We start from the raw sequence: 23,075 nt of genomic DNA on the forward strand, positions 1-23,075 counted from the left end.
GAGAGGTGCCCATTCTGCTCCTCAGTGCAATATTCATCTTCTCCACTTCTCTGTCCATGGGGGATTTCTGGCTATTTGCATAGGAATAGTCCCGTTTCTTGAGCATGTGGGTGATATGGAGCTCTGACAGCCCGGGGAAGGTAACTCGGCAACGGCAGCCCGAGTGGATGTGGCTCGGGCGGGTGCTGCAGCGGGCTGCCGTCCTTCGGGCAGGAGGAGCTGAGATGGTCGGTCTCTGCCAGCGGTGCTCGAGGCTTAGATCCACGCGGCTGCGGGTCAGGGACTGTAGCAAGGTCGTTCAGATCTGTAAACTGGAGCTGTGAGCGCGGACGGGATGTTCTCAGGGGCTTGCCAGCGCTGGTGGTTGGCGGGTGGGAGGTATCTCAGAGGGGTTCACCCCAGCTGGGGTGGGGAGCGGGGAGGCGGGAGGCTGACGGCAGCCGTGCATGGACGAAGTGATGGAGCACAAGGCGCCGTGGCAGGAGGGACGGCAGGTCTTCCCTGTCCTCTGTGGGAGGACTCCCCAGGGCCTGGCGTGAGCCTTCCTCCTCCCCATCCCATGGTGCCCGCTCCCCTGGGGCCGGTACCTGATCACACCCGCGGCTCGGGGACGCGGCCACTGCCTGTCACCTGCTCTCAGCGCGGGACCTGTGCGATGCTGGATGACATGGCAGAAACATGTGCGGTATTGAGGCCACGCTCAGCGCTGGGGGCAGGGAATTCATTAGTGGCACCGTGTCTCTTTTAATCAGGAGGCAGGTGCTGCTGCTCCTCGATCGGGAACAGGGTGAGTGGTGGCAGTGGCTGCAGGGGCGCAGCCTGAGCGGGGAGGGAGGCTGGGGCTAGCGGTGGTTGAAAGGTGTGCGTACAGGGAGAGGAAGGTGGTATTCAGGGTGCCCTGGCAGGGGGTGAGGTGTTGCAGCACAGACAAATGGAGAAGATGCCCGGGGAGAGCCCGTGGAGGGAAGCCCCCACGCCATGCCCAGCCTTGGAGCTCGCAAAGCCGGGTGGCACAGCCCACCGCGGCAGCAATTCCTGCTGCCGTGGGCAGGGGGGATGCCGTGATCTCCTCCAGCTCCGACTCTCTGATATTGAAATGTGACTCGGAGTGCAAAAAAAACTACATTTCCCAGTTTCCCTTGCAGCCCAGGGGAATAAGCAATTGGAAGATTTAAATAGACCAGGCTAGAAGCAACCAACCTTTGGCACAACGCTTTTCCCTCCTCTTCTTCCAATCTATTGGCTGTTTAACCTTTTTCCCTGGCACTGGAGTGGCTGCCAAGCCTGGCATTAATTTTCCTTCCAAGCTTGCTAGGCCCATGAAGTAAACAGCCATGTGCATTCCTTACTCTATATTTAACAGCTGCAGTCTGTGCTGGGGGCAACTGCAACAGGGGGGAACCTCTGTAGCTTCCCAAATTTACGGCTCGTGAGGGTGGGAGTGGGGGAAGCTTTCTGCCGGGAGAAGAGGAATTTCCCTCTTTCCCGGTGTTTGCAAAGCAGGTTGCCTTAGAGAGAGACTGCAATGCCAGCATCCCAGCCGCGGTCCAGGGCAAGAGACAGGAACAATGTCCTCAACAGGGCTGAGTTCCTCTCCCTGAACCAGCCCTTGAAGGGGAACCAGGAAAGCAGGAGCTCCGGCAGAAAGCAGAGCGGCCAGGCCGGGGCAGCCGGTGCCCAGAACAGCAACCCCAAGGAGCGGAGGCAGTCGCAGCAGCTGCCCGAAGAGGACTGCATGCAGCTCAACCCCTCCTTCAAGGGAATCGCCTTCAACTCCCTGCTGGCCATCGATATCTGCATGTCCAAGAGGCTGGGAGTGTGTGCCAACAGAGCCTCCTCCTGGGGTGGTGCCCGCTCCATGATTAACCTCCTGGGGATAACGGGGCACGGGATCCCCTGGATTGCGGGCACCCTCATCTGCCTGGTGAAGAGCAGCACACTGGCAGGCCAAGAGGTCCTCATGAACCTGCTGCTAGGTGAGTGGCAAACCTCCCTCCCCGCCGGGAAAGCCCAGCCCTGGTCACAAGGGGCAGTGGCACCAGGACTCCTCCTCTGACGGCTCCCAGTCACCGGTGTGGTCAGGAAGCAGGGAGTGACCTGTAGGGCAAATGCTGCACTTATCGGCCGTTTCGGTCCTGGGTACCATGGGTGATGGATGTAGTTGTCTAAAAGGGATGGAGTAATCCTGGTAGCTGGTGACACCCATGGAGCAGGGGCAGGTCCCCGGTCCTGCGTGGGGCTGGGTTGTCCAGTCAGACCAAGGGAGTGTCTGTGATGCGCAGGTGGATACCAGCAGCGATGTGTTTTATTTAAGCTATGATCATTTGCCTCGGTGGTTTGATAGGTGGGGAAAACATAAAGATTTTAATCTTTGATATCTGGATCAATTCCTGAGGATATCCTTGAGAAAAAAAAGATTTCCATCCCCTTGCCACCTTCTTGAACAGACCCTGTCTCCATGTCTCAGCCACCACGTGATGGAGTCCCGTCTCCTTCCCTGCTGCGGTTTGATCTCGCATCCTCCTTCCCTTGAGGACCTTTCTTGCTGCTGTCCCCATTTCCATGCGCTAATTTGACCCAGAGGCCATACATACAGGCTGGGATCTCTCTGGCTCTCCTGCTAGTCCTTTCTTGTGCGGTGGTCGGTGTCCTTGTTTCTGGAGGTTGGGAAGTGTTAGAGGAGTTGCCTTCTGAGTTGAGCAGGGCCCATCCCACCCGGGCCCATCCTACCCGTGTGGACCCATGTCCCACCAGTGACCAGACCGAGCCCCAGCTGTGACTTGCCTTAGATCCTGGCCTCAACCCACCCTGGCCATGTCTACCTGAGGACCTTGCTCTTCTCCTTCTTCTGTCTTTGGCATGGGACCCAGGTATCATACTTTTCCTTGTGACTAATCTCATCTGACTGTGATCAGCCCTAGTGTTTCACACTCCCAAAACACCCAGTGATCCAAGCTCCCACTTTCGGTTGGTACAAGAAATTGAAAACATTGGAATTAGGCCTTTGTTTCTCAGGGAGCCTTTTGCGGGGACATAGGGACATGTTATTTCAGAGGCATCTCAGGAAAGGGACGTCCTGTCCGCAGGGGCTAACTGCGACATGATACAGGCTCTGCAACATGGTCCCAGGTTTTTTTTCACAAGTTCATCCTTCGGAGAGGGCAAAGATTCTGCCGAACTGGCTTGAAAAGCACAGTGGTAGCTGCCTTTTCTCCCCTCTGCCTTTGAAAGAGACTGTCCTCGTGCTGTGACATCTAATGAAGGGAGGCCATCACGGGGAAGAAGCCAGAATAGCATCGGCGTGATGCAGAGCCCGCCGACGTCAGCAGTTCTTCCAGGGGCTCCTCGGTGCGCTGGGTCAACCTCTCACTGAGAAAAGAAGCTCCATTTAAAAGGGCACGAGGATGAAATAGTAGGTGACTAATATCAACCGTCAGTTTCCAGATGTCTCTTGACCTGAGAGCCTTTGACGGTTTTGGAGCCTGAAAACTGTGACTTGAGCCTGAATCTCTGACTCCAAAATATTTGAGATCCTTATAAAAAGCTAATGCCACCTTTGGCTTAAAAACAAGAAAGGTTTTCTCTCCCTTCTGTTGCCAAGGAGGCCAAATGCAAAGACACCTCCAGGTTGCCTTGAAACTTTGAGTGTCAGGTGGTCTTGGGGAGAGTTCAGCCCCGCACCACCATCTGCATCTCCAGGCCTCCTGAGCTCGAATGTGGTGCCCGGGGACAACTTACAGAGTTTCTGAAGTCTTACTTCCTTGCCTAGACACACCACTCCCATCCCTCTTCTCCACCTGCCAAAAAGAAGAAAGTAGTTAAACTGTGTGAAGGACTAGTTCACAAGGTGACCTCACAGCTCCGAAGGTCCGGCATCCTACAAAGAGCTCCACTTTGCCCTCTGAGTAGGCAGCCCTGACTGGTGGGACTGACCAAGGTGCCCTGAGCCTCTGGTCAGAGCTTCCTCAGCAGCACTTGTGTCACCCCACAGAGCAGATCTCTGCTGTGAGCGTGGCCTTGGTTTGATATCTAAGATTGCAGTCAGGAACCCTGAAAATCCGGGTAGCTGTTGCTGTAACACCTGCATTGCTGATGGAGGAAAGAGTCCATGTGGGGAGCGTGGGGCTGGTGGACCTAGAGAGATCCCATGAGAAATGGGGTCTCATGAGTAAATGGGAAGGGTATGGCATGACTGCTGCATCTGGCATCCTTGGTCCCTCTTGCTGCTCTATTCCTGTGGTTCAGATCCATCAGGATGTGGTGTACCCTCCTGGGTAGGGGCAAGTCAAAGGGAAGGGAACCTCCTGGTGCTTCCTGGTCTCCTGGGAAGAGGGAAGCTGGGAAGGTGGGGTTGTCTACGGTACCCCTTCCCTACCTCTCCTTGCTCTCCTCCCTTACCCCTGCTTGCCAAGAGTTTGATACATCAAGCAGAATTTCTGATGCAGTCTCTGGGCAGGGAGCCAGCCCATCATAGAGCACTTGTTTAGGATTTGCAATCAGGCTTTCAAGGCGAGGAGACAGGAGACTGCTGAAATGGGACTGGGAACCTGGCAGAAGCACCACTGCAGATGGGGGGGGGCACTCGCGCCTGAGGAGCTCTTGGCAGGAGCTTTGCCAATCCATGCGGGAGCATTTCGGGTGAGGGGGTCTGACCCTGGGATGCTCCATCCATCCCAACTGCAGATGTTGATTAGCAACCCCAAGCAATGTTTTCCCTCCATGTTTGTCATCTGTGATGGAATTTATCGATTCTCCTTCTCGTCGTAATCTTTTCCAGCAAATGCCAAACAGCCAGCAAAGCACGGTCCCAGCCTGTTACTGAAAAGATGGAAGAAATCAGATATCTGTGCCCACTGTAAAATCCCCTCTGCCAGAATGCTTTCAGGAAGACTCTCTCAGCACGGCCAGCCCTGACTGTTGGGCAGTCGGGAAGAAACTCTGCGTCCCCCGGCCAAATTGAGAAAATCATAAACTTAGGAACCCCCCAGTTTTAGAGTTCATTTTATTTGTCTGCCGATGTGGGAACTTTTAGGACCGTTCAAGCTTTTCTCTGCAGGGTTTTGCAAGGTTTTCAGGAAAACCACAAGGTTTTCGCAAGGGTTTCAGGAAAACTGAGGTGCTTGGAAAATAATTTGAACCTTGTAATCGGGCTTTCAAGGGGAAAACAGATATAAAACTTTCACTAAAATTCCCAGGTCTGCTCCAGAACCAGACAGAAACTCCATTAAACCCTGAGGGAAGCAGTACCTCGGTTTCTGGTTCTGATCCATCTGGTGAGGATGTGGATCCAAATTTAGTGATTCATTGACTGCAAAGCCAGCAAAGAACATTTGGATCATTGATCTAACCCACGGCAAAATACAGGCTGTAGCACATCCCCTAATTTATTCCTGTTCAATTTGTTAAGGGAAAAAACCCAAACACTCAATCTGATTTACAATTACAAGGGAGGGTGAACTTGTCAGAACCGTTTCTGTATCACTGCAGTGGCAGGTATTTCTCACAAGCGCCTTGCTCTTAGTTTGACTCTCCTCTTCCTCCACTGCGTCCGCGTACCCTCGTCTCTTCGGCTGAATAGCTCTTTTAGCCAACAGCTCTGCTGCCTTTCAATAGTTTGGATAGCGCTCAAGTAATTTCTTCATCTCCTATTTATTAAGCTAAACCGATTGATCTCGTTAAGACTGATGGGCTTTCCAGGTCCAGGCGCCTTCTTACTGCGGTGGGAAGGGAATGCGGTCGTCTGCCCAAAGTGGTGGCTCTGGTGAAGCCCACCTATTGTGTTTAGAGCCGAATCTCTCCCCCCGAGGCAGTGAACCTTGCTCAGTTCGTTGCTGTCGGAGGGTATCTGCTTGGTTAACCCTCGCACATAAAATACGTGCTTGTGCTCGGTTTGAAATACCAGCCATTAACTGATCCTGCTTTGGTCATGGCTTTCTAAAATAGGTATTCAGAGGAGAAGAGAAAGCCCTGGTCTTCTCTTTGCCCGCTGTGTCCCCTGCATCCCGCTGCTGTCTTGGTGACACAGGTCCCAGTCCTCATCCATCACCGGCTGGCTCTGCATCCCGCTTCTCAGGGGGAAGGCGGCTCTTTGGTGCTGTCACTGAGCATTTATCACCATGGAGTAAAGCAGTGCCGCGGGCTGCGGGCGTAGCGTCGCAAACAGCGCGGCAGGCTGAGGGTGGCTCAGCACAGGGGGAGGAAGGGAGGAGAGCCCAGGGTCACTTCTCCACTCCTGAAAGTCAGCAAGAAGGCAGTTCTTGCTCTCTCCAGCCTTCTCCCTGAATACCGACCTAGCTTTAGTCTCACTGGGAACCAAGCCATGATGTTCTGAGGCATAGCTCCCTGCGGAGCTGTGTCTTTATCCTGAGCCATATAATTATTTATTTAATATATTTATATATACATTTATAAACACATATATATGGCCAGGACTCTGCAGTCCCGCCCCGGCAGCTGCCAAGCAAGACCAGATTGTCAGGTAAGTGGTGGGTTGGGAAGGAAAGAGAGCGAGAAATGCCTTCACCCGGCCCCTGGAGACCCTGCTGACCTGCTCTAACAACACAGAGGTGCTTCGGGTATTGTCATGCTCTTCTTTGGAGTCCGTGTGGTGAAAACCCAGATAGTGCAGCCCGTTGCTGGTAAAGGTCACCAGTAACGTAGATGAAATGCCCAGACGAGCTCATCCTGTGGAGCCCTGGGGCTCAGCAGCCCAGAGCCAGCGGAGGGGCCGGGGCGTTGTACGGCAGATGGATCGGTCTGTACGCAGCAGGGCTTGCTAAGCTGAGAGCCCCAGAGATGGTTTTGGGGCCAGATGTGTCTATTTTTTCCTCCTTTCATATTCCCACGGTGAGGCTGGGGATTTTCTGAGCCAGACGGGGCAGATGACGTTTGGGCAGGGATGGGGAGAGCAGCTCGGGAGCGAGCGCCCTGCATGAACCATCCCCTCCTTGTAAAACCTGGCACGCGGAGGAGGCTCAGCCCCTGTCCTGCTCCCCTCCCAGCCCTGGCAGTGCCCGCTGCCATCTCAGCACATCTGCCCAGCGAGCTGGAAACGCTTAAATGCCAAGTAACCCAACATGACTGACCCATGGTAAGTGCCAGGCGGAGGGAACAGCACAGATGCCCGCTCCCTGCATCCAGCATCCAGACACAGGTCCAGCCTGGCATTAAATCTTCCTCTTCGTCACATCAGGCTGCTAATCTGCCTCTTGTTGTCCTGCCCAGATGCAGCCGTTGAAGTCCCTGCTCCTTTGGTGGGTGCCATGCTCAGCCTTCATCCCCTCACGGCTGATGAGCTCAGGCATCTCTGAAGAGCAAGCGATGCCCGGCTTCCCTGCCCCCCTTCCCTTCCTCGCCTGCTGCTCTGTAGCACATGCACACTGCTCACTGCAGGGCAGGCTGGCGAGTCCGCAGTGTCCCTTCAGATAAAGGGCAGTCAGTGACAGGCTGGGACCCATGTGGCTGTGGCTGGAGCAAGCGGGGGGGTGTTTCCAGGGACCCGCGTAGGGTCTCTGTCAGACCTGTGGTCTCTGATCAGCCCCTTGGTCCCGGGCAGCCCCGGGGAGCTGGGCTCCTGGCTGGCTGCGTGGCGCTGAGGATGCTGCGAGCCCGGCAGCCATCAGCGTGCAGCCCCTGGGGAAACTGCAGCCAGCTGAAATCCAACCCTCGCGCAGAGCGATCAGGAGAAATGTTCCAGAGCCTGAGTGCAGAGTGAAAGAGAAAAGAAGTGCGAGGGTTGTTGAATGGGAAGAGGGGGAATAAACATGGGAAATGAGTCATCCTTATGTCTGTCACTCCGGGAACAGCTTCCCAGTGCCCCTGCCTGGAGCTCAAAGGGGACGGTGCCTGTTGTCACCGGGGCAGAGCCAGCCCTGCCGGAGAGGCTGAGCCAGGCTCTGGCCCGAGGGGAGATCCCGAGAAATGGGTGAGTGTGTTTGCATCTAACGCGCCTCGACAGGAGCGGTGGTTGGGAAGAGGAAGGTGGAGGAGCGTTGGGCAGTGAGGTGGGTCGCCGGGAGGAGCGCGGGCAGGGAGAGCCCATTGGGTATCTTGCTCCGGGCCAGGCATGATGGCGGATGGGGATGCGAGAGGGGAGTCAGATGAACTGTCTCTTTTTCCTCACCTTGGAAGAAAGCGCCGTGTTTTCACCGGGAACGCAGTTCTGGTCTCGCTCTCCGTTTCCATCTATAGAGGGAGCTGGTCTAGAGACCTCATCCGGGTCTTTAGCGCACCATGAGACGTGATGGTTGGAGCCATGCTGAGCACCACAGACTCATCCCCAATTGTTTTTTGGCCGATTTGCCTTATCGAAGGCGGTGGGGTGTAAGCGCAAGCCTAAGCAGCGCTGAGTCCGAGCGAGAAGCCCGGCATCTGTGGGCTGGGCGATGCTGCTGGTCACCGCCCCAGGGCAGTTTTCTTCCTCCGGCTCACCCCGCAAGGTGCCGTTGTGCTTGTGCGTGTTGCGGCGCGCGGTTCGGGGCTGTGCTGCTGTGACCTGTGCTGCTGTCACAGCACAGAGGGGCTTTGCAAGCTGTCGGTGCCCTTCTGGGAGGCAGCTGAGCCGTCCCGGGCGCTGCTCAGCTCGTTTTCCCCATCAGCACGAGCCCTCCTCGCTGCGCTCACCCTCTCGCCCGCGTCTCGTCCCCAGGCTGCACAGACCCCCAGCGAGGCAGCCCCGCTCACTAATTGATGCTGGGATACAAATTGCCCGGCTCTCAGGGGCACAGTATTTCCAAGGGGAGAACTCCAGGGAGCCTGTGTTTGCACTCGGGGCTGTTTCTAATCATCTAGGATATAGCTGGTCTATTTTTAGCTGGTTGGGTTTTTTTGTTTGTTGGTTTGGGTTTTTTTTGTAATTAATTGCACAATGCTGCTTTCCACCATTTTTTCACCTCCCTGTGGCCACTTACCCCACTCTGCTGCTTGTTCAGCCAAAAAATAACCTCCCCCCAAAACAGCGCAGCGTCTGATTCATCGGTTTGTCAATGTGTCGTGCCATCTGTGCCTTTTGCCAGCTCTTACACCTAATGGTGCTGCATTTGGGGAAGAAAAGGGAGTGGAGGTGTTCACTTCCAGGTGAGTGGAGCTCTTCCAGCTGCCACCGACTCCACCGGAGAGAAGGGGAAGAAAGACTTTTGAAACGTGCCTCTCTCATTAGTGTTGACTAGTCAAGGCTGCAGACGGCTCATTTTCCAGGTCAGGGAGCCTAATGCCTGCGGGAGATTTGGGAAGTTCAGAAACAGTAGGATCGGGCATGTAAGTAAAAAAAAATAAAAAAATAAAAAAATAATAATTCTAATTGTGAAGCAAAAGGAGCTGTTTCTGGGGAATGGTGGCATTTGTCCAGGGCTCACTCCTGAGTGATGCTGGCTACTCTGGGAAACATGGGACCTTCAAAGCCAGCCTTGGCCCTACACGTGGCCTGGGCAGCTGTGGTGGGGGACACATGGCATCTCAGCGGGGTTGGTGTGGCCTCCAGCACAGTGGGACCCGGGCCGGAGCAGGCTCTGAAGCCCTGGCAATGAGTTATTGCCAAGTTGTCTCTGCTTTAGAACGGTACCAGGGCTGGGTAGAGGGGGTTGTCCAAAGCACATCTGCTCCCTCACCGGGGTGCCTCCTGAGCGCACGGGATGGGCTCGCTCGTCATTCCTGGGCATTTACCTCCCCACATGCGGCGCTGGGAGACCGAGTCCAGCTTGTGACTGCGTTTCTGGTCCCAATCTCGCAGGCTGGGCTCTGGAGAGCCGCCTTGTCTCATCCGACCAGCCCCACGTGCGTGAAGTCATGTGAATCGCGGCTGCAGGAGCAGACGAGGCCAAGGGCTTTTTTGGCTTTCTCCTTTTTTTCCTCCCCCTGCTGTGCCTAGCACTGCACCCAGGTTGTTTTTCAGCTGCGGTTTTGATAACGTGTTTATATAAACATCTCGGCTGGAATCTGCCACCGTCCTGGAGACGCTGCCTGGCTCCGAGCTGGGGCAGGCGATGCCCCCGAGGGTGCTCGCCCCATCCTCAGTCTCTTCCAGGCCCCCCTGCCGTAAGGGACGGCAGCAGAGATGGCACCTCGGGCGCGGGGACAGAAAGGACCTTATGGTGACAGGGGACGTCCAACTGTTTCGGCTTCCCTGAAATACCAGCCTTGGGGTTTGGCTTGGCTCTGCTGCGGCGATGCTTGAGGATTGTCCTTGTGCCCTGCCTGCCTTCGCCTCCACCCTTAATGGGCTCCTAACATTTGGTGGTAGGAGCAAGGCAGATAATTGTTTTCCTTTTATTAATAGATATAAAACGTCTGCCCAGGGGGCTCACTTTCAGCTCATTTACTGTGCATCTGATGCCAGATGTTGGCTATTTACAATACCAAGGTGATCTCTGATGCTAAAATTGTCGCAGGCAGAGAAGACTTGCTCTTTGGGTTTGCGCTTTAAGGAAGTTTTAGATGTGAATAGGGCTTTTTGTGATCGGCTGGTCTTGCAGTGGAAATGTGAAGGATTGTTTCCCTTAACACCAGGTTAAAGGGGAAATTCTGGATCTTTTTTGGAAAAACATGAAAGGAGCGATGTGTGAGAGCTAATCCTTCCTTTGCTCTCTTAAATCCAATGCTACCTGGATTTTAAATCCAGTGCTGCCTGTGTTTTAAATCCAATGCTACCTGGATCTTGGGGAAAGATGTGATGAAAAAAATGCTTAAAATTAACATTTCTTGCTCCTTGCATCTCACCGCTCGGTCAGGTGGCACTCTGCCATCTCTGCTACGCCTGTGAGAGCCCCGAGCGTCTCCGGAGAGCAGCGTTGCGGGCGCGCAGGCTGGTGGATCGGCTGCAGGCTCCCTTCTGCGGGCTCCCCCGGGGCTATATTTCCTGCAGCCTCCAGTCACCTCGGCCTGAAGGATTTGCAAATCTCTGCGTTAGGGACAGGGGAGGGACAGCGCTGAGGTGACGATGCTGGTTTGCAGGTGGCTGGGGCTGTGCTAGGGAGTGCAAGGCGAAGGGGCTTCGGATGCAACCCCTTTGGTAGCCAGCAGGCACCTTTCCTGGTGCAGAGACACCCAGCTGCAGCTGGACACACCAAGGATGCCTGTGAGAAAATTAACCCCTTAGCTGCATGATGCTGGTACAGATGTGCCCAGCTGAGGAGGGAGGATTTGGTTTGCATTAAGGGGAAAAAGCGAGTGATGGACTTCCAGTATCTGATGGGGGCCTACAAGAAGGCTGGAGAGGGACTTTTTTAGTATTACAAGGGCCTGTAGTGATGGGATGGGGGGTAATGGCTTCAAACTGGAAGGGGGGAGATTTAGATTAGATAGCAGGAAGAAACTTTTCACTGTGGGGGTGGTGAGCCCCTGGCCCAGGGTGCCCAGACAAGCTGTGGCTGCCCCATCCCTGGAGGGGTTCAAGGCCAGGTTGGACGGGGCTCGGAGCAACCTGGGCTGGTGGGAGGTGTCCCTGCCCAGGGCAGGGGGGCCACTGGGTGGGCTTTAAGGTCCCTTCCAGCCCCAACCATTCTATGAGTCTATGACCCGAAGTCCAGGCAGGCATGTAGGTCAAGAAATTGGAAAGGGATAGGGCCCGTGCCGGGGCTGCTGAGCGTTGTTCCCATCTGTACGTGTTTCCGCAGGCTGTGCCGTTGGCAGCAGTGTCGGCAGCAGCGCTCTGTGCTGATTCACTCTGGCAGCGCCTGCCCGCCGGCGGCAGCAGCAGCGGCAGGAGGAGAGGGGCAGGGGCACGGCGCAGCTCCCCGGGGTTTGCAGGGCCCTGCTGAGACCCAGAGCTGGGCGAGGGCGGTGGGACCCCCCCGTGCCTCAGGGGCCGGGGCAGGGCTGGCTGCTGGGGCTGCTTCGTAAAGAAGTTGCTTCATGGAAGGAACAGAAAGCGCAGGGGGAAGTGACAGAAAAAGCACCAGACAGAGGGATCTTTGGGGTTTTGTTTTGTTTTGTTTTTTTCTTTTAACGGCAAATTAACCCCCGGTTTTAATGCTGTCATGCCTTCAGATCTTGAAATGTAGGCAAACGAGGCTTTCTTCTTTCTGTGCATCATTTGACGAAAATCAAACCTAGCAGTACTGAAGGCCTATTTTATTCATCTTCTGAATGAAAGGATTATTAAAGCAGCTCTTTGGCTTGTTCTCCATTCTCTGAACACCTCCATGCGCACACGCCTGCATCCCTCAAGTTGCCCTGACATCACCTTTGACCGGAAAAAAATCATGTAAGTGTAAAATACTCATGGGCAATGGTGAACGCCACGTGTTGCTAAAGCCCACAGTGTTTGTGCTACTGATCTACGGGCGGGTTTGGTGGGCAATGGTCTGTAGTGGGTGTGTTGAACACCATGGGAGACTCTGGGGATCCTTTGGGGTGCCCGGACTGGTTGCTGAGCCCTGGCGGAGCTCCTCAGCAATGCAATAAGCTGCTGACTTCAGCAGGAGCAGCTTGGGCCAGAGTCTTCTCTTGGCAGCGCTGGTGCATCATCTCTCTGAAATGAATGCGTGAGTCTGGGCTCCCGAGATTGCGTCCCAGAGCTTCGGCTCTCACCCAGTGCTTGTCCAAGCTGAGATGGGACTGGTGGGCAATGCGGCCAGCGAGCTCTGGAATTCGGCTCCTGAAGCACTTTGCTGAATGGGGGCTGCGGGGGGTCACCTTGGGGGGGTGAGGAGGCAGGCTGGGGGTGATTTAGGAAGCCCGGAGCGAGCAGAGCCCCGTGATGGCGAGCAGCCCCAGCGCTTCATTGCCCTGGTGGCTGCGAGCCGTGCTGAGGGCATTCGGCCTTAACAGGGAACCATGGGGGTGGCTCCTCCGGGGCTCTGCAGCCGGGTCTGAAATCCCCCTCCTTGTTTCAGATGCCACCTGTGAACCATTCCTTCATGTCAGCCTCCTGGTTCTTGTTGTGTTTAAGCTGGAGTCCTGCTGCTGCCTGTGCCACCATTCCCGTTGGTGCCCACACCGTTCCCTCTGCTCCATCACCCCTCCACGGCCCCGAGAGCCCAGCAGTGGTCCAGGTGGTACCTGGTGGGCAGGAGGTCCAGGGAGATCCTTCTGTCTGCCACCCCCACGCAAGATGCTCTGCTGATGGGGAAGAAAAATAGCCCTCCCATAAGGAGCGAGTTTGGCCAGGCTAAATATCGTCTCCTTCCCCGGGCGATGCCAGCGCTGGCTGCGCAGGGGTGGCACGCTGTGGGAGGCGGGCGAGAGGAGCCGCCCTGACAGCTCCTCGCTTCCCAGCCCCTGCCAGGTGCCGGGCAGGAGGAGCTGCCTGCCTCCCATGTGCCGTCTCATTTCCCGTCCCCGCCGCCCTCCCATCCATCCTCCTGAAACCTTGTCAGCTCTCAAGGAACGGTCTTTATCAGGGCCCGGGAACCAAGCAACCGGCCCCTCGCATTGCTGCCGAGGGAGCAGGCTGTGCTGATACTGGGTATATATTTCCTTGTCATTGCTGCGAGGAGCTGAAATCAGCACTCTGACTAATTGGGAGGGCTGGGGAAAAGCAGATGAAGGGATTAAAGAAGAATAAAATCAATGCTAGGAAATAGAAATGACAGTACCTGTCGGCTGGGGCAAAGGGGGTGGGATGAAGAGGAGGGTGGTGAAGAGAAGTGCTGATGGGTTTCACCCTTTGAAGCAGTGAATGAAGAAGGTGATTTGGTGTTGAGACCTGCAGCTGCAGGGACAGTCCCTCTGTGCCACAAGCCTGGGTTTGCTTGGGCTGGGAGGTGTTACCCCCCCAACCACATTTTTGGCGGAGGTGGTGGAGTCTCCGTCTCTGGAGACCTTCCAAACCCGCCTGGACGCCTTCCTGTGCCACCTGCTCTGGGTGCCCCTGCTCTGGCAGGGGGTTGGAGGAGATGATCTCCAGAGGTCCCTGCCAACCCCCACCATTCTGTGATTCTGTGCAGGGAAGGGGGTGCATGGGGTGAGTGGCGAGAGGCGAGTAGGAACAAGAAACGGCTCGTGGGTAATCAGCCATTTGGCTGATTAGGAGAGAGGGACAGGTGGGGGCATCTAGGAGGATGTCGCCCACCCTCTGCTTCAATGCAGCAAGGTGTTGTTTCTAATGCAGAAGCCTGTTTTCTTTGTGGCATGGCTTTTCTCTTGGCTCACTGTCTCTTCGTGCTCTTTTCTTAGTGGAATCTGCCAGTGCGGTGTGATCCCGCTGGCTGGCTCTGGGCAGGAGGGAGGTGGTGGGCTTGGGAGGGGACAAGGGACAACACCAGAAAGTGCTGTGGGGCACCTTTCCTCCCACCAACTGCTCGCTGCAGCCTGGTCACCCCAGCACAGAACCACCTCAGGCAGGGATAAGTCCTTGCTGCAGGAGGTTTCTAAAGCATGGGGTGGAGGACTGAAACAGATGCCCAGTCCAGTGGTTTGAGGGCCAAAAGAGTTTTAATTTTAGCTTTGCCAGTTGCTCTCTTCCTCCCCAGGTGTATCGCTTGCCTCTGTGGTTTGTATTTCTCCTCTGTGAGATGGTGATAGTGGTACTTACCTTCTCCATGGGTGAACTGGGAGGGTTAATTAACATTTGGGTGGTGATCTGAAGATGGGGGGACTGCGTGCAGCTGAACCATGGACACCTGGCTGGAACCAAACCCAAACCTTTATTTAAAGACAGTGACAATCCTCGAATGTTCTGCCTTGAAAATTGCCCTCAAATCTGCTTCTGTCTCTGACCTTTCCCTCTTCTTCTCTCCTTTTGTAGCCCTGCTCCTGGACATCATGATTGTGGCTGGTTTGCAGAAGCTGGCCAAGCGGAAGGGCCCGTACGACGTCACCCCTGGCTTGTTGGACTACCTGACCATGGACACCTACGCATTTCCAGCCGGGCATGCCAGCCGAGCGGCCATGCTCTCCAAGTTCTTCCTCAACCACCTAGTCTTGGCCATCCCTCTCCGCATCCTGCTGGTCCTCTGGGCCCTCTGCGTGGGCTTTTCCCGTGTCATGATCGGACGGCACCATATCACAGATGTCCTGTCTGGCTTTGTTTTTGGCTACTTACAGTTCAGGCTGGTGGAGTTGATATGGATGTCTTCCAACACGTGTCAGATGTTGATATCCATCTGGTGAACACGGGGGACTTGACGCTTTTCCACTGGAAACTAGCAGATACTTTAAAAGTCTCCCTCCTGGTATTTTCTACATGTTTGTTGGAAGCAGTTGTAACTTCCATGAGTAGTGGCGTTTTTTAGTGTTGCTTCCCCACCTGAAAAAAACAATAAGTTTCTTGCAATGGATTGGGTTTTAGCAATCAAGGGCCATGCCTGTGTTTTGGCCGTATTCTCAAACTGTGTTTGAACAGCAACCTAATTAAGCTTTACGGGTGAGAGAAACGAGCTACATGTCTGCCTAGTTTGGGTGGTTCAAACAGCACCTTGATATGTCCTCAGGATGGGCAGCGCCTGAGAGCTTCCTGAGAACACCTTCATTAACTTTTTTGAGGCTAAATGATTTTGGCCACAGTGCTTTTTCTTTTTGTAAGCCCGGCAGTGGTGTCTTGTACGGAGTCAGGACACTGCTGGCACTTCACAGATAATAAATAATCATAAAAATCCTGCCCTGTTTGGTTCTTATCATGAGGGAGGGGACAAAAGCCAGTTCCGTGTGGCTTTGAGATATGTGTTCAACTTGGAGGAGGTCTTGCCCCCGTGCTGACCGAGGGGATACAAACGATCACTGAAATGGTTTGCTTTGGATGAGATGGACCTAGATGGGTGGTGAGGACGCTGAAGGTGGCATGCTGAAGGTGGCCTTTCATCTGCTGTTCAAAACTCTGCTCTGTGGATGGGGTTTGGTCTGGTAAAGGACAATTACAAATTGCCCATTTTCATCCTAATAAGGAGTAACTGAATAGGCATTGTGCTGGGTCATGGTGATTTTGCAAAGCAGGTCTAGATACACAGCAAAGAGTCTTTTCCCATCTCTTCACAGCCATGATTTTGTAATTATGCCAAATGATGCTGTAGATGTGAATTTCCAAGGTAAGTCTTGTACAGCATTGACTGGTTTCTGGTACACCCAGCAATGTCGGTGAGCCGGAGGGCAGGGAGGCAGGTCTGCCCCCACCCCTGCCTCTGCTCCCCTGGCTGTAACCTTGCTACAGAGGGAAATTATGAACGGTTCTGTGTCTCACCCCGTGTGAAATGAGGAAAGCACTCCTGACCTTCCTTGATTGCAAGGCTGAGCTAATTGATACCTGTGAATGGTCTGAGATTACTGAATATAGAGTTTGATGCCCAGACATGGTGTTGTGTCTTCCCATTATTGACAAGCAGCCGCCTTGAAACCTGGCTGATCTTTACCCAGGTGATGGCCATGCTCAACGTGGTGTCTCTGAAATGGATCACCCCTCACAGCTGTCTAAGAAAATCCCATATTTTGCACAGAACCTTCCAGTTCTCTGTGGTTTCTCTGTCTTTAGAAGAGCTTTGATGTTTGGCAGGTGATGGACGCTGCCAGACTCAGCACCTTCCCTGGCTGGATGCATCCTGCAGAATGAAGGGATCCCGTCACCCCTGTCCTCCTCTCTGTCCCAGGTGAGCAAAACGCAGCTGGCTTGCAAGGCCAGGGAGCAACCAGCGGGGTCTTGTGCTCTCATCTGTCCCTGGGTGTTGGGGAGCCTCTTGCTACAGGGGCTGCTGGTGAGAAGGAGAAGACATTCAGATAATGACTGCTGCAAGCTGCTAACATTTGTTGCTCTTTGATAATTAATATGAAGAGAAGCTAAACAGAAAATCTATCCCTGGCATGCGTCTCCAGCTGGGATGTCGGCACAGAGCCCTGGGAGATGCTGACTTTCCCGTGCTACCTGCTCCGAGGCTGGAGCAGAAGCGTGATAAGGAGGGCTACCATGTCCTGTAAAGACGAGCCTCCCGCGGAGCTCCCGGGGGTGGGCTGTGCCAGGGTGTCTCTGGAGGGGCTGTCACCGAGTGTGCTCAGGAAAGGGCAGAGCCGGTTTTCCCCGCGGGCTGGCGGGTTGGTGCAGCAGCTGGCAGAGCAGCGGGGGGGTGGTTGGTGCTGCCCCGCTCCCCTGCTGCTGCTTGTTTAAACGGGGAGCGCTGCTGCAGGTGGGAGCAGAGATGTGCCACTGCGCCTGGCCTCCATCAGGGATTTTCTTTGCCAAGCTCCTTCTCCTGCAAAGACTTCTGTGAAGAAGCCAGCTATGGTGCTTTCTCTTTCTTCCAGGCATTATTACACTTGGCAGTTTATCCTCACCCCTAGGAAGGATGGAGGCATGTTACTGCAGCTCTGATGGCTTGTGTATGCACCTATGTGTACCTGGAGATGGTGGGTACCTGAAGAGGCAGGGAGCAGTGGAAGACTTTGTGGGAAGCTCGCACTTTGTAGCTCTAGGTTTTATTGAACCTTTGCAAATGGGCTGGATGCATCTACAGCCACGTCCCTGGGTCCAGGTCTCCTTGCGCCTGTGTTGCCCTGGTACGTCCAGGATGGCTCTTGGAGGAGTTACTCCTGGTCTTTGCCAGTGTAATCAGGAGAGCGTGGGCTGGAGAACCTGCCATGGTGGGTAGCATCAGCTGGGCTGCCCTCATCCCAGCACGTGGTTGCAAAGCAAGGCAGGAGAGCAGGGAGAGGTGAGCTGGGGTGACTCACGGGGGTAAGGTGGGGTTTGCAGGACAGGGCTCGCTCCCACACAGGGTTTCCCTGGGGAGCATTCCTCCTCACCACCCCCACAGCCTGCACCCCTTCGCTCCCCCAGTGCTTCAGTGCCCAGAGTGGGGGAGCCCCGGTGCCTGTGTGCTCGCTGCAGGGAGGGTTTGGTGAGAGCCCCCCCAGGGTGAGTGTGGATCTGGACACAGAGGCACCAGGAGAAGCCTGTCAGAGCTTTGCCTTGGCCATGCCTGACCCTCTGGCAAGGCAAGTGGCACGGCATGGCATGGCATTCCTTGTCCCTCTCTCCCCGCTGCCTGCCATGCTGAAGGTACTGCTCAGAAACAACCACGTCGCTGCTGCGGAGAAAACCAGCTTCTGTCTCTATAGCAACAACGAGGGATGGCAGGTGCCACTGTGGGGCTGCCTGGCCCGTGTCCTGTGTCCCTACCTATATCTGTCACCCAACAAGCAGGACAGGCTGTGGCTGGGTTAGCTATTGCCTCCTGGGGGGAGGCAGGAGACCCCAGCCCGGCCCCCCCCGGGGACACAGCCGCGTGGGTGGGGACACGTGGGGAGCAGTGGCAGGACAACCCAGCTCTTCCATCGACAAGGTACAATCTGCAGGGACTGTCCCCAGCTTTCAGTCCGCGTAACAGCACCTTGGGCTGTGCTGGGGAGCCAGGAGGCGGCACGGGGAGGGAATCAGCCCCCTGTGCTGCACTCACAGACATCCAGGGCTGGATCCTGAGTGTTTTGGCTCAGAGGCAAGGAGGGCACAGCAGCATGAGGGTAAGGATAGTCTCCCTGGGCTGTGGGCTTTAGATCTGTGCGAATGCCATCTGCCTTCCAGCCCTCAGTTGCTGGTTGTGAGAAGGAGGGTGGATGCGGTGTCCCTGTCCCTAGAGCCCTGCAGCCAGAGGAGGGGGTTCTGCCCCCTCGGAGGGCGTTAGAGGGATGGGGCTGGCTCTCAGCCCTGGCAGCACTGCCAGACTCTGGGCTCCTGTTGATGTGCTGGAGGCATTGCCCTCAGATTTAGCTGTAGGAAACACCAGTGGGTCTTACGGGTGCATGTCACTAGTAAGCCAGTGGCTGAGGCCAGTAATTTTTGTGCCTCGTTCTCCCCTCCCCTGGAGCTCATGCTGATGCTCACACAGAGGTTTGGCCCCAGCTGTCCCGGAGCAGGACGCCAGGGCTGCTCTGTGCAGATGCTCACCATGGCTATGTGGCTGTGGGGAGGCAAAAAGCCAAAGGTTTGAGCTCCTTCAGGCTTTCCCAGGAATGTGACTGTTTTCCCTCAGCCTTCAGACCCCCAAATTGAGCCATGCAAGGCTCAACGTGGGGCTCGGGGAGCAGTGGTCCTTCCCAAGCCAGGACACCCCTCCATCCCCCTGACTGGGGCATCTTCTGCCTTTCAGTTCGGCTAACAGATGAATTAAGAAAATGCCCCAGAGGAGGCAAGTGCAGCACATGGGTTTGGGGGCTGCTGCCATCAGCTGTGTGTGTCCGTGCTGCCGGCAGAGTCCCAGCCTGCAGCGGCGGTGATTTCATTTTTGATTCTGCTGCGTACAGTGAAAAGCTCCTCCTCTCCTCGCCCTAATGCTGATTATGCTCGGCAGCAAAAAGAGATTTTAATTTATTAAAAAAAAAAAAGGGTGCCAGGGCAAGCAGCAAATCTGGATTATATCTTTGGGCATATGTGGGAATCACAGCTGGAGTGTTTAGTTCCCCCCTCCCCAGCCTAAGCTGGTGTTTTATTCCAACAAGCTGTTTTGTACCTTTGTGGCTGGGGCTCTGCTGAAATGAAGGCGGGATGAAACCCTTCCCACATCAGGGCTGCGCTGCCCTCCCTGCCATGGGGCTGCCGGGGGGGGTCCTCTCTGCTGTCCCCCAAGAAGGGGTGACTCGGGCCCCATGTCACCCCCCAGGGCGAGGCAGACAATGGGGAGGGAAGCGCGGGCGCTGGCTGGCACCCAGAGAGCAGGTTGGTGGATCTGGGGACTCGGGGGGAATTAGGAAGCTGTTACTCAAGGTCTCCCTGCGGTAGCACAGGTGTGGCTCTACTTCACCCCATGCTGGATTTTCTTGGGCAAACCCAGCCCTTTTATTCACTCGGGATGTTTCTGATGGGGGTGAAGGGACCCATGGGTTTACCCGTCTCCCAGCAGCTCGGCGCAGCAGCCCCAGCTCCTGGCACGGCCCCGGCACTGCTCCCTGCACCACCAATTCATGCAGGACGGCCCCAGCAGCCACAAACTCCTTTCTGGGACTCAAACATTTCTCCCCAGTTAGGGAGAATCATCTGTGTGATTTTCAGTTACGTTTTGATACTAAAGTGATAATTAACCATGTCATTTCCAGGCTAAAAGTTTCATATATTGGGCAAAGCCTAAAGAAGTAGGAAGGCTGCAGAAGGAAGATGCGGGATCGCAGCTGATGCCGTTTTCCTGTGTTTGGCCATCTGAAATAAAAGACGTGGCCGGTTCTTGCCTCGGCACCGCTGGCTGCAGGCCTGGGCATGGACACATTGGCTGCAGGGTGGGAGCAGGTGGCTGAAGAAGTGTTATTCTCTGGTGTCAACCCAGGAGCCCCTGGCTGATGTGCTTTTATCTGAATACAGTGCCTGATTTAAGGTGGTGTTATGGGCTCAGCACCCCAGGCAGGCAGGGACGGGGTTGCTTCGTTCCCCGCCTTGCCAGGACTCGGGGGCAGCAAAGATCTCCACGTTCGTTCCACAGGATGCAAGAGTCAAAGCGGATTAAGAGTCCCTCGGCTGATCACATTTATTTCATTATTTGAGTGAAATCCCTTGTAAATACCGCCTCCCCCCCTTTTCTTTTTATAAAAATAGAAGGCAAAGAAGAATTGGAGATTTAGGAAAAGTTAATCACAGGAGTTGCTTGAAATCCGTTAACCTCTCGCAGCCCGAGCAGCTCCAGAGCTGGCTGCAGTGGGGAGACACTGATGGCCTGGGGGGGCCAGTGGTTTCCCCCCGAAAGCAGGGTTACCCCCAGAAAATCGCTGGTTCTTAGCAGGGGAGGCCTCTCCGGCTGAGTGGCATTACAGATGCTTTTTTCACAGCTTGGCCGTGATGAACTGCTAATTGTAGTGTTGGAACAAATTGGCTCAAGTGCCCAGGCGACTCCAGGGCGCTCAGCGGCAGGGTTGCGTCTCGGCAGCCGGGAAGCCCTGCGGCAAATGCTGCTGGCCCCCGCCTGGCAGGCTCAGGGCCATTGGAAATGCCAATGCTCTTCCCTTTCTGTGGTTCCTCAGCCTCTCTGGCAGATGGGGACCTGGGCATTGCACAGGGATCTCTGCCAGTTTTTCCAAAAAATTTCAAGCAGGCAGAGCTGGTTTCCACTCGCCAGAAACTGCCCTGTCCTTGCAGAGTCCCCGTCCCTCTGATACACCCTCGCCCATGGGACCCTCTCTGCCTTTCTCACTTCTCCCAGCACCAGCAGCCTTGTGTGGGACCATCAGTGCTGGAAAGTCAGACCTGCAGAGATTAATTAAAATAAAAGCAATGGGAAGAGAAGCTGAGAGCTACAATGATGGATGTTCACAAAACTCTTGCCCGGAGGCTGAAGTGCTCTGGGCGTTTGGTGCTGTTTGCGTCCAGCCAAGGAGCTGTGCAATAGTTAAACACACTTGATGTGATGGGGATTAAGGAATCAGCCTCTGACGTCTGGGTGCAGGTGCACTGTGAGGAGCTTCGATGCACCCAGCGCTGATTCCCTGTCCTCGCTGGGATCTGCACCTTGGAGCTGCCAGCACTGGTTTGTCATGGTTTGCATCCCCTGGCTGCGAGGGGGTTTTTATTTGCTTTAAATCCTAAACCTAAAGTTATGTATTTGTGTTAATATCACGGCAATGCATAGCTTTTGTGTCCAGCGCAAGCCAGGGCTTATATAAAACACAGATTAATGGGAATCAGCAAAACAGAGGAGCACGTGGAGGGATGCCGTGGGGATGTCTTGGAGGGGAGGCAGGAGGGAGCTGGGAGCTCCAGAGGGGAGGGAAGGTGGCTGAGCAGATTCAGAGCACTTCCTGGCAGGATTTGCTCCAGTTATTGTTCTACAGTCCCCGATTCAGGACATTTCCTGAGCCAGCGTTGCTGTGATGTGGGGTCTTTTGTCCCTGGGTGATGACAAGAAGGCAGAAAGGGGTCTGTGAATTTGACTGAAAATGGCTCCTTTTTTTTTTTTTTTTTAGATGATGTCATTTCTGCACCTGCAAACAAGCAAACAAACCACAGGCCGGAAGACAAGTAACGAGCAGCCATCCAAAGGAACGGCACGTTTTTCACTAGTTTGTAAATGAAATTCCCCCAACGTGACTTGTTTCCCCTCTCTCATCCCAAAAAGCAAGGTGATACTTGGATTAGGAAAGGCTGGGGATTGTCAGAAACTCCTTCCCACTCTTGCTCCTCGGTGATGGGTGGGAGATCGGTGCTGGTTTCCAGGGACCATGTGCACAACCCAGAACAGCAGTGCCCCAGTTTGGGGCAGAAAAGTTCCCTCTTGCGGACTCCTCAGCCCAAAAACATTCAAAATGTGCTGAAGGGGCAAGAGGGACATTAAAGCAAACCCTCCTTTTGCAGCTCCTCAGAGCAGGGGCAGGGCAGGAGAGATGAGCAAGACAGGGAAAGCAACAGGTTTTTGGGCACCTGCCTCAGATCGTGACCTTCCCTGGGAGAGCACGACCATCTCCACAGCTCTCCCCGCTGCCGTACGGGAAGATGCCTCCCACCCCAGGAGGAAGGCACAGCTGGACTCCGACCATCAATCATATCCCGCCGGGAAGGGCTTGTATAGGTTGTGGGATTCCTGGTGGGGTGACTTTTTTTTCAAAGCCTCCTGCAATAACAGCAACCGTTGCTCGGCTTCCTTTCTAGATAACCTTTTTCCTGCTGCCCAACATGCTTATCTGCTGCAGACAGACTGGCAAGATGAACCGGAAAGCTGATACCTTATCTCTCCCTCTCAAGGAGCCTATTTAAGTGCTGGAATGTGTTGCGATGGTAAATGATTGTTAAAATCCAAGTGAGGTACATGGACCTAAGGACAGGTCCCTATGGGAGGGAGCACCTAATCAACAAGGAGACTTTGCGGGACTACAGCCTTTCTGGGCTTTTCGGTCTTTTATCTGCTAAAAGATGCATCGCCTAAAACGTAAAGTGCTTGTTTAAAACCAAAAGGCGTAGACTGGGTTTCTCGCTAATCTGTGGGTTAATGCTGCAGGCTGCTCCCAGCTCTGCGAGGTACGATGTGTCCCTTCACTCACACCGTGTCCCTTCGATACGGCTTTATCTGTGTCTCAGTTTACTCATCGTAGGAAATACACTGCTGTGGGTTGGTCTCGCAAGGGGTGCAGCGAGGGTTAACAGTCAGCGTGTGATACCGTGTGGCACATATTCCTTGCTCACCCTTTAATCTGGACCGGGTGTGGGAAGCAGCAAGATGCTACCACATCCATAAAGGTAAATAGGA

General features: G+C 54.8%; 1 protein-coding gene and 1 long non-coding RNA gene across 3 annotated transcripts; both read left to right on the top strand.

The window, feature by feature from the left end:
* Positions 1–1,369: 1,369 nt before the first annotated feature.
* PLPP7 (phospholipid phosphatase 7 (inactive)) lies at positions 1,370–15,533 on the top strand. 2 transcript variants are annotated; one of them, XR_008469320.1, is made up of 3 exons: positions 1,370–1,976; positions 11,983–12,199; positions 14,684–14,821. XR_008469320.1 is itself a non-coding variant. In XM_054221027.1 (2 exons), exons 1-2 carry the CDS (start codon positions 1,526–1,528, stop codon positions 15,046–15,048), a joined length of 816 nt encoding a protein of 271 aa, XP_054077002.1. In that variant the 5' UTR covers positions 1,370–1,525; the 3' UTR covers positions 15,049–15,533. The 2 variants fall into 2 exon arrangements, 1 of the variants encoding a protein (XP_054077002.1); XM_054221027.1 differs by lacking the exon at positions 11,983–12,199 and having other exon boundaries at positions 14,684–15,533.
* A 445-nt stretch (positions 15,534–15,978) lies between these two features.
* LOC128917673 (uncharacterized) lies at positions 15,979–22,782 on the top strand. The gene is made up of 3 exons (XR_008469321.1): positions 15,979–16,514; positions 17,164–17,265; positions 21,799–22,782. It is a non-coding gene; the product is annotated as an uncharacterized LOC128917673 (long non-coding RNA).
* Positions 22,783–23,075: the final 293 nt, after the last annotated feature.

The sequence above is a fragment of the Rissa tridactyla genome, chromosome 14 (assembly GCF_028500815.1).
Source record: "Rissa tridactyla isolate bRisTri1 chromosome 14, bRisTri1.patW.cur.20221130, whole genome shotgun sequence".
Lineage (NCBI taxonomy): Eukaryota > Metazoa > Chordata > Aves > Charadriiformes > Laridae > Rissa > Rissa tridactyla.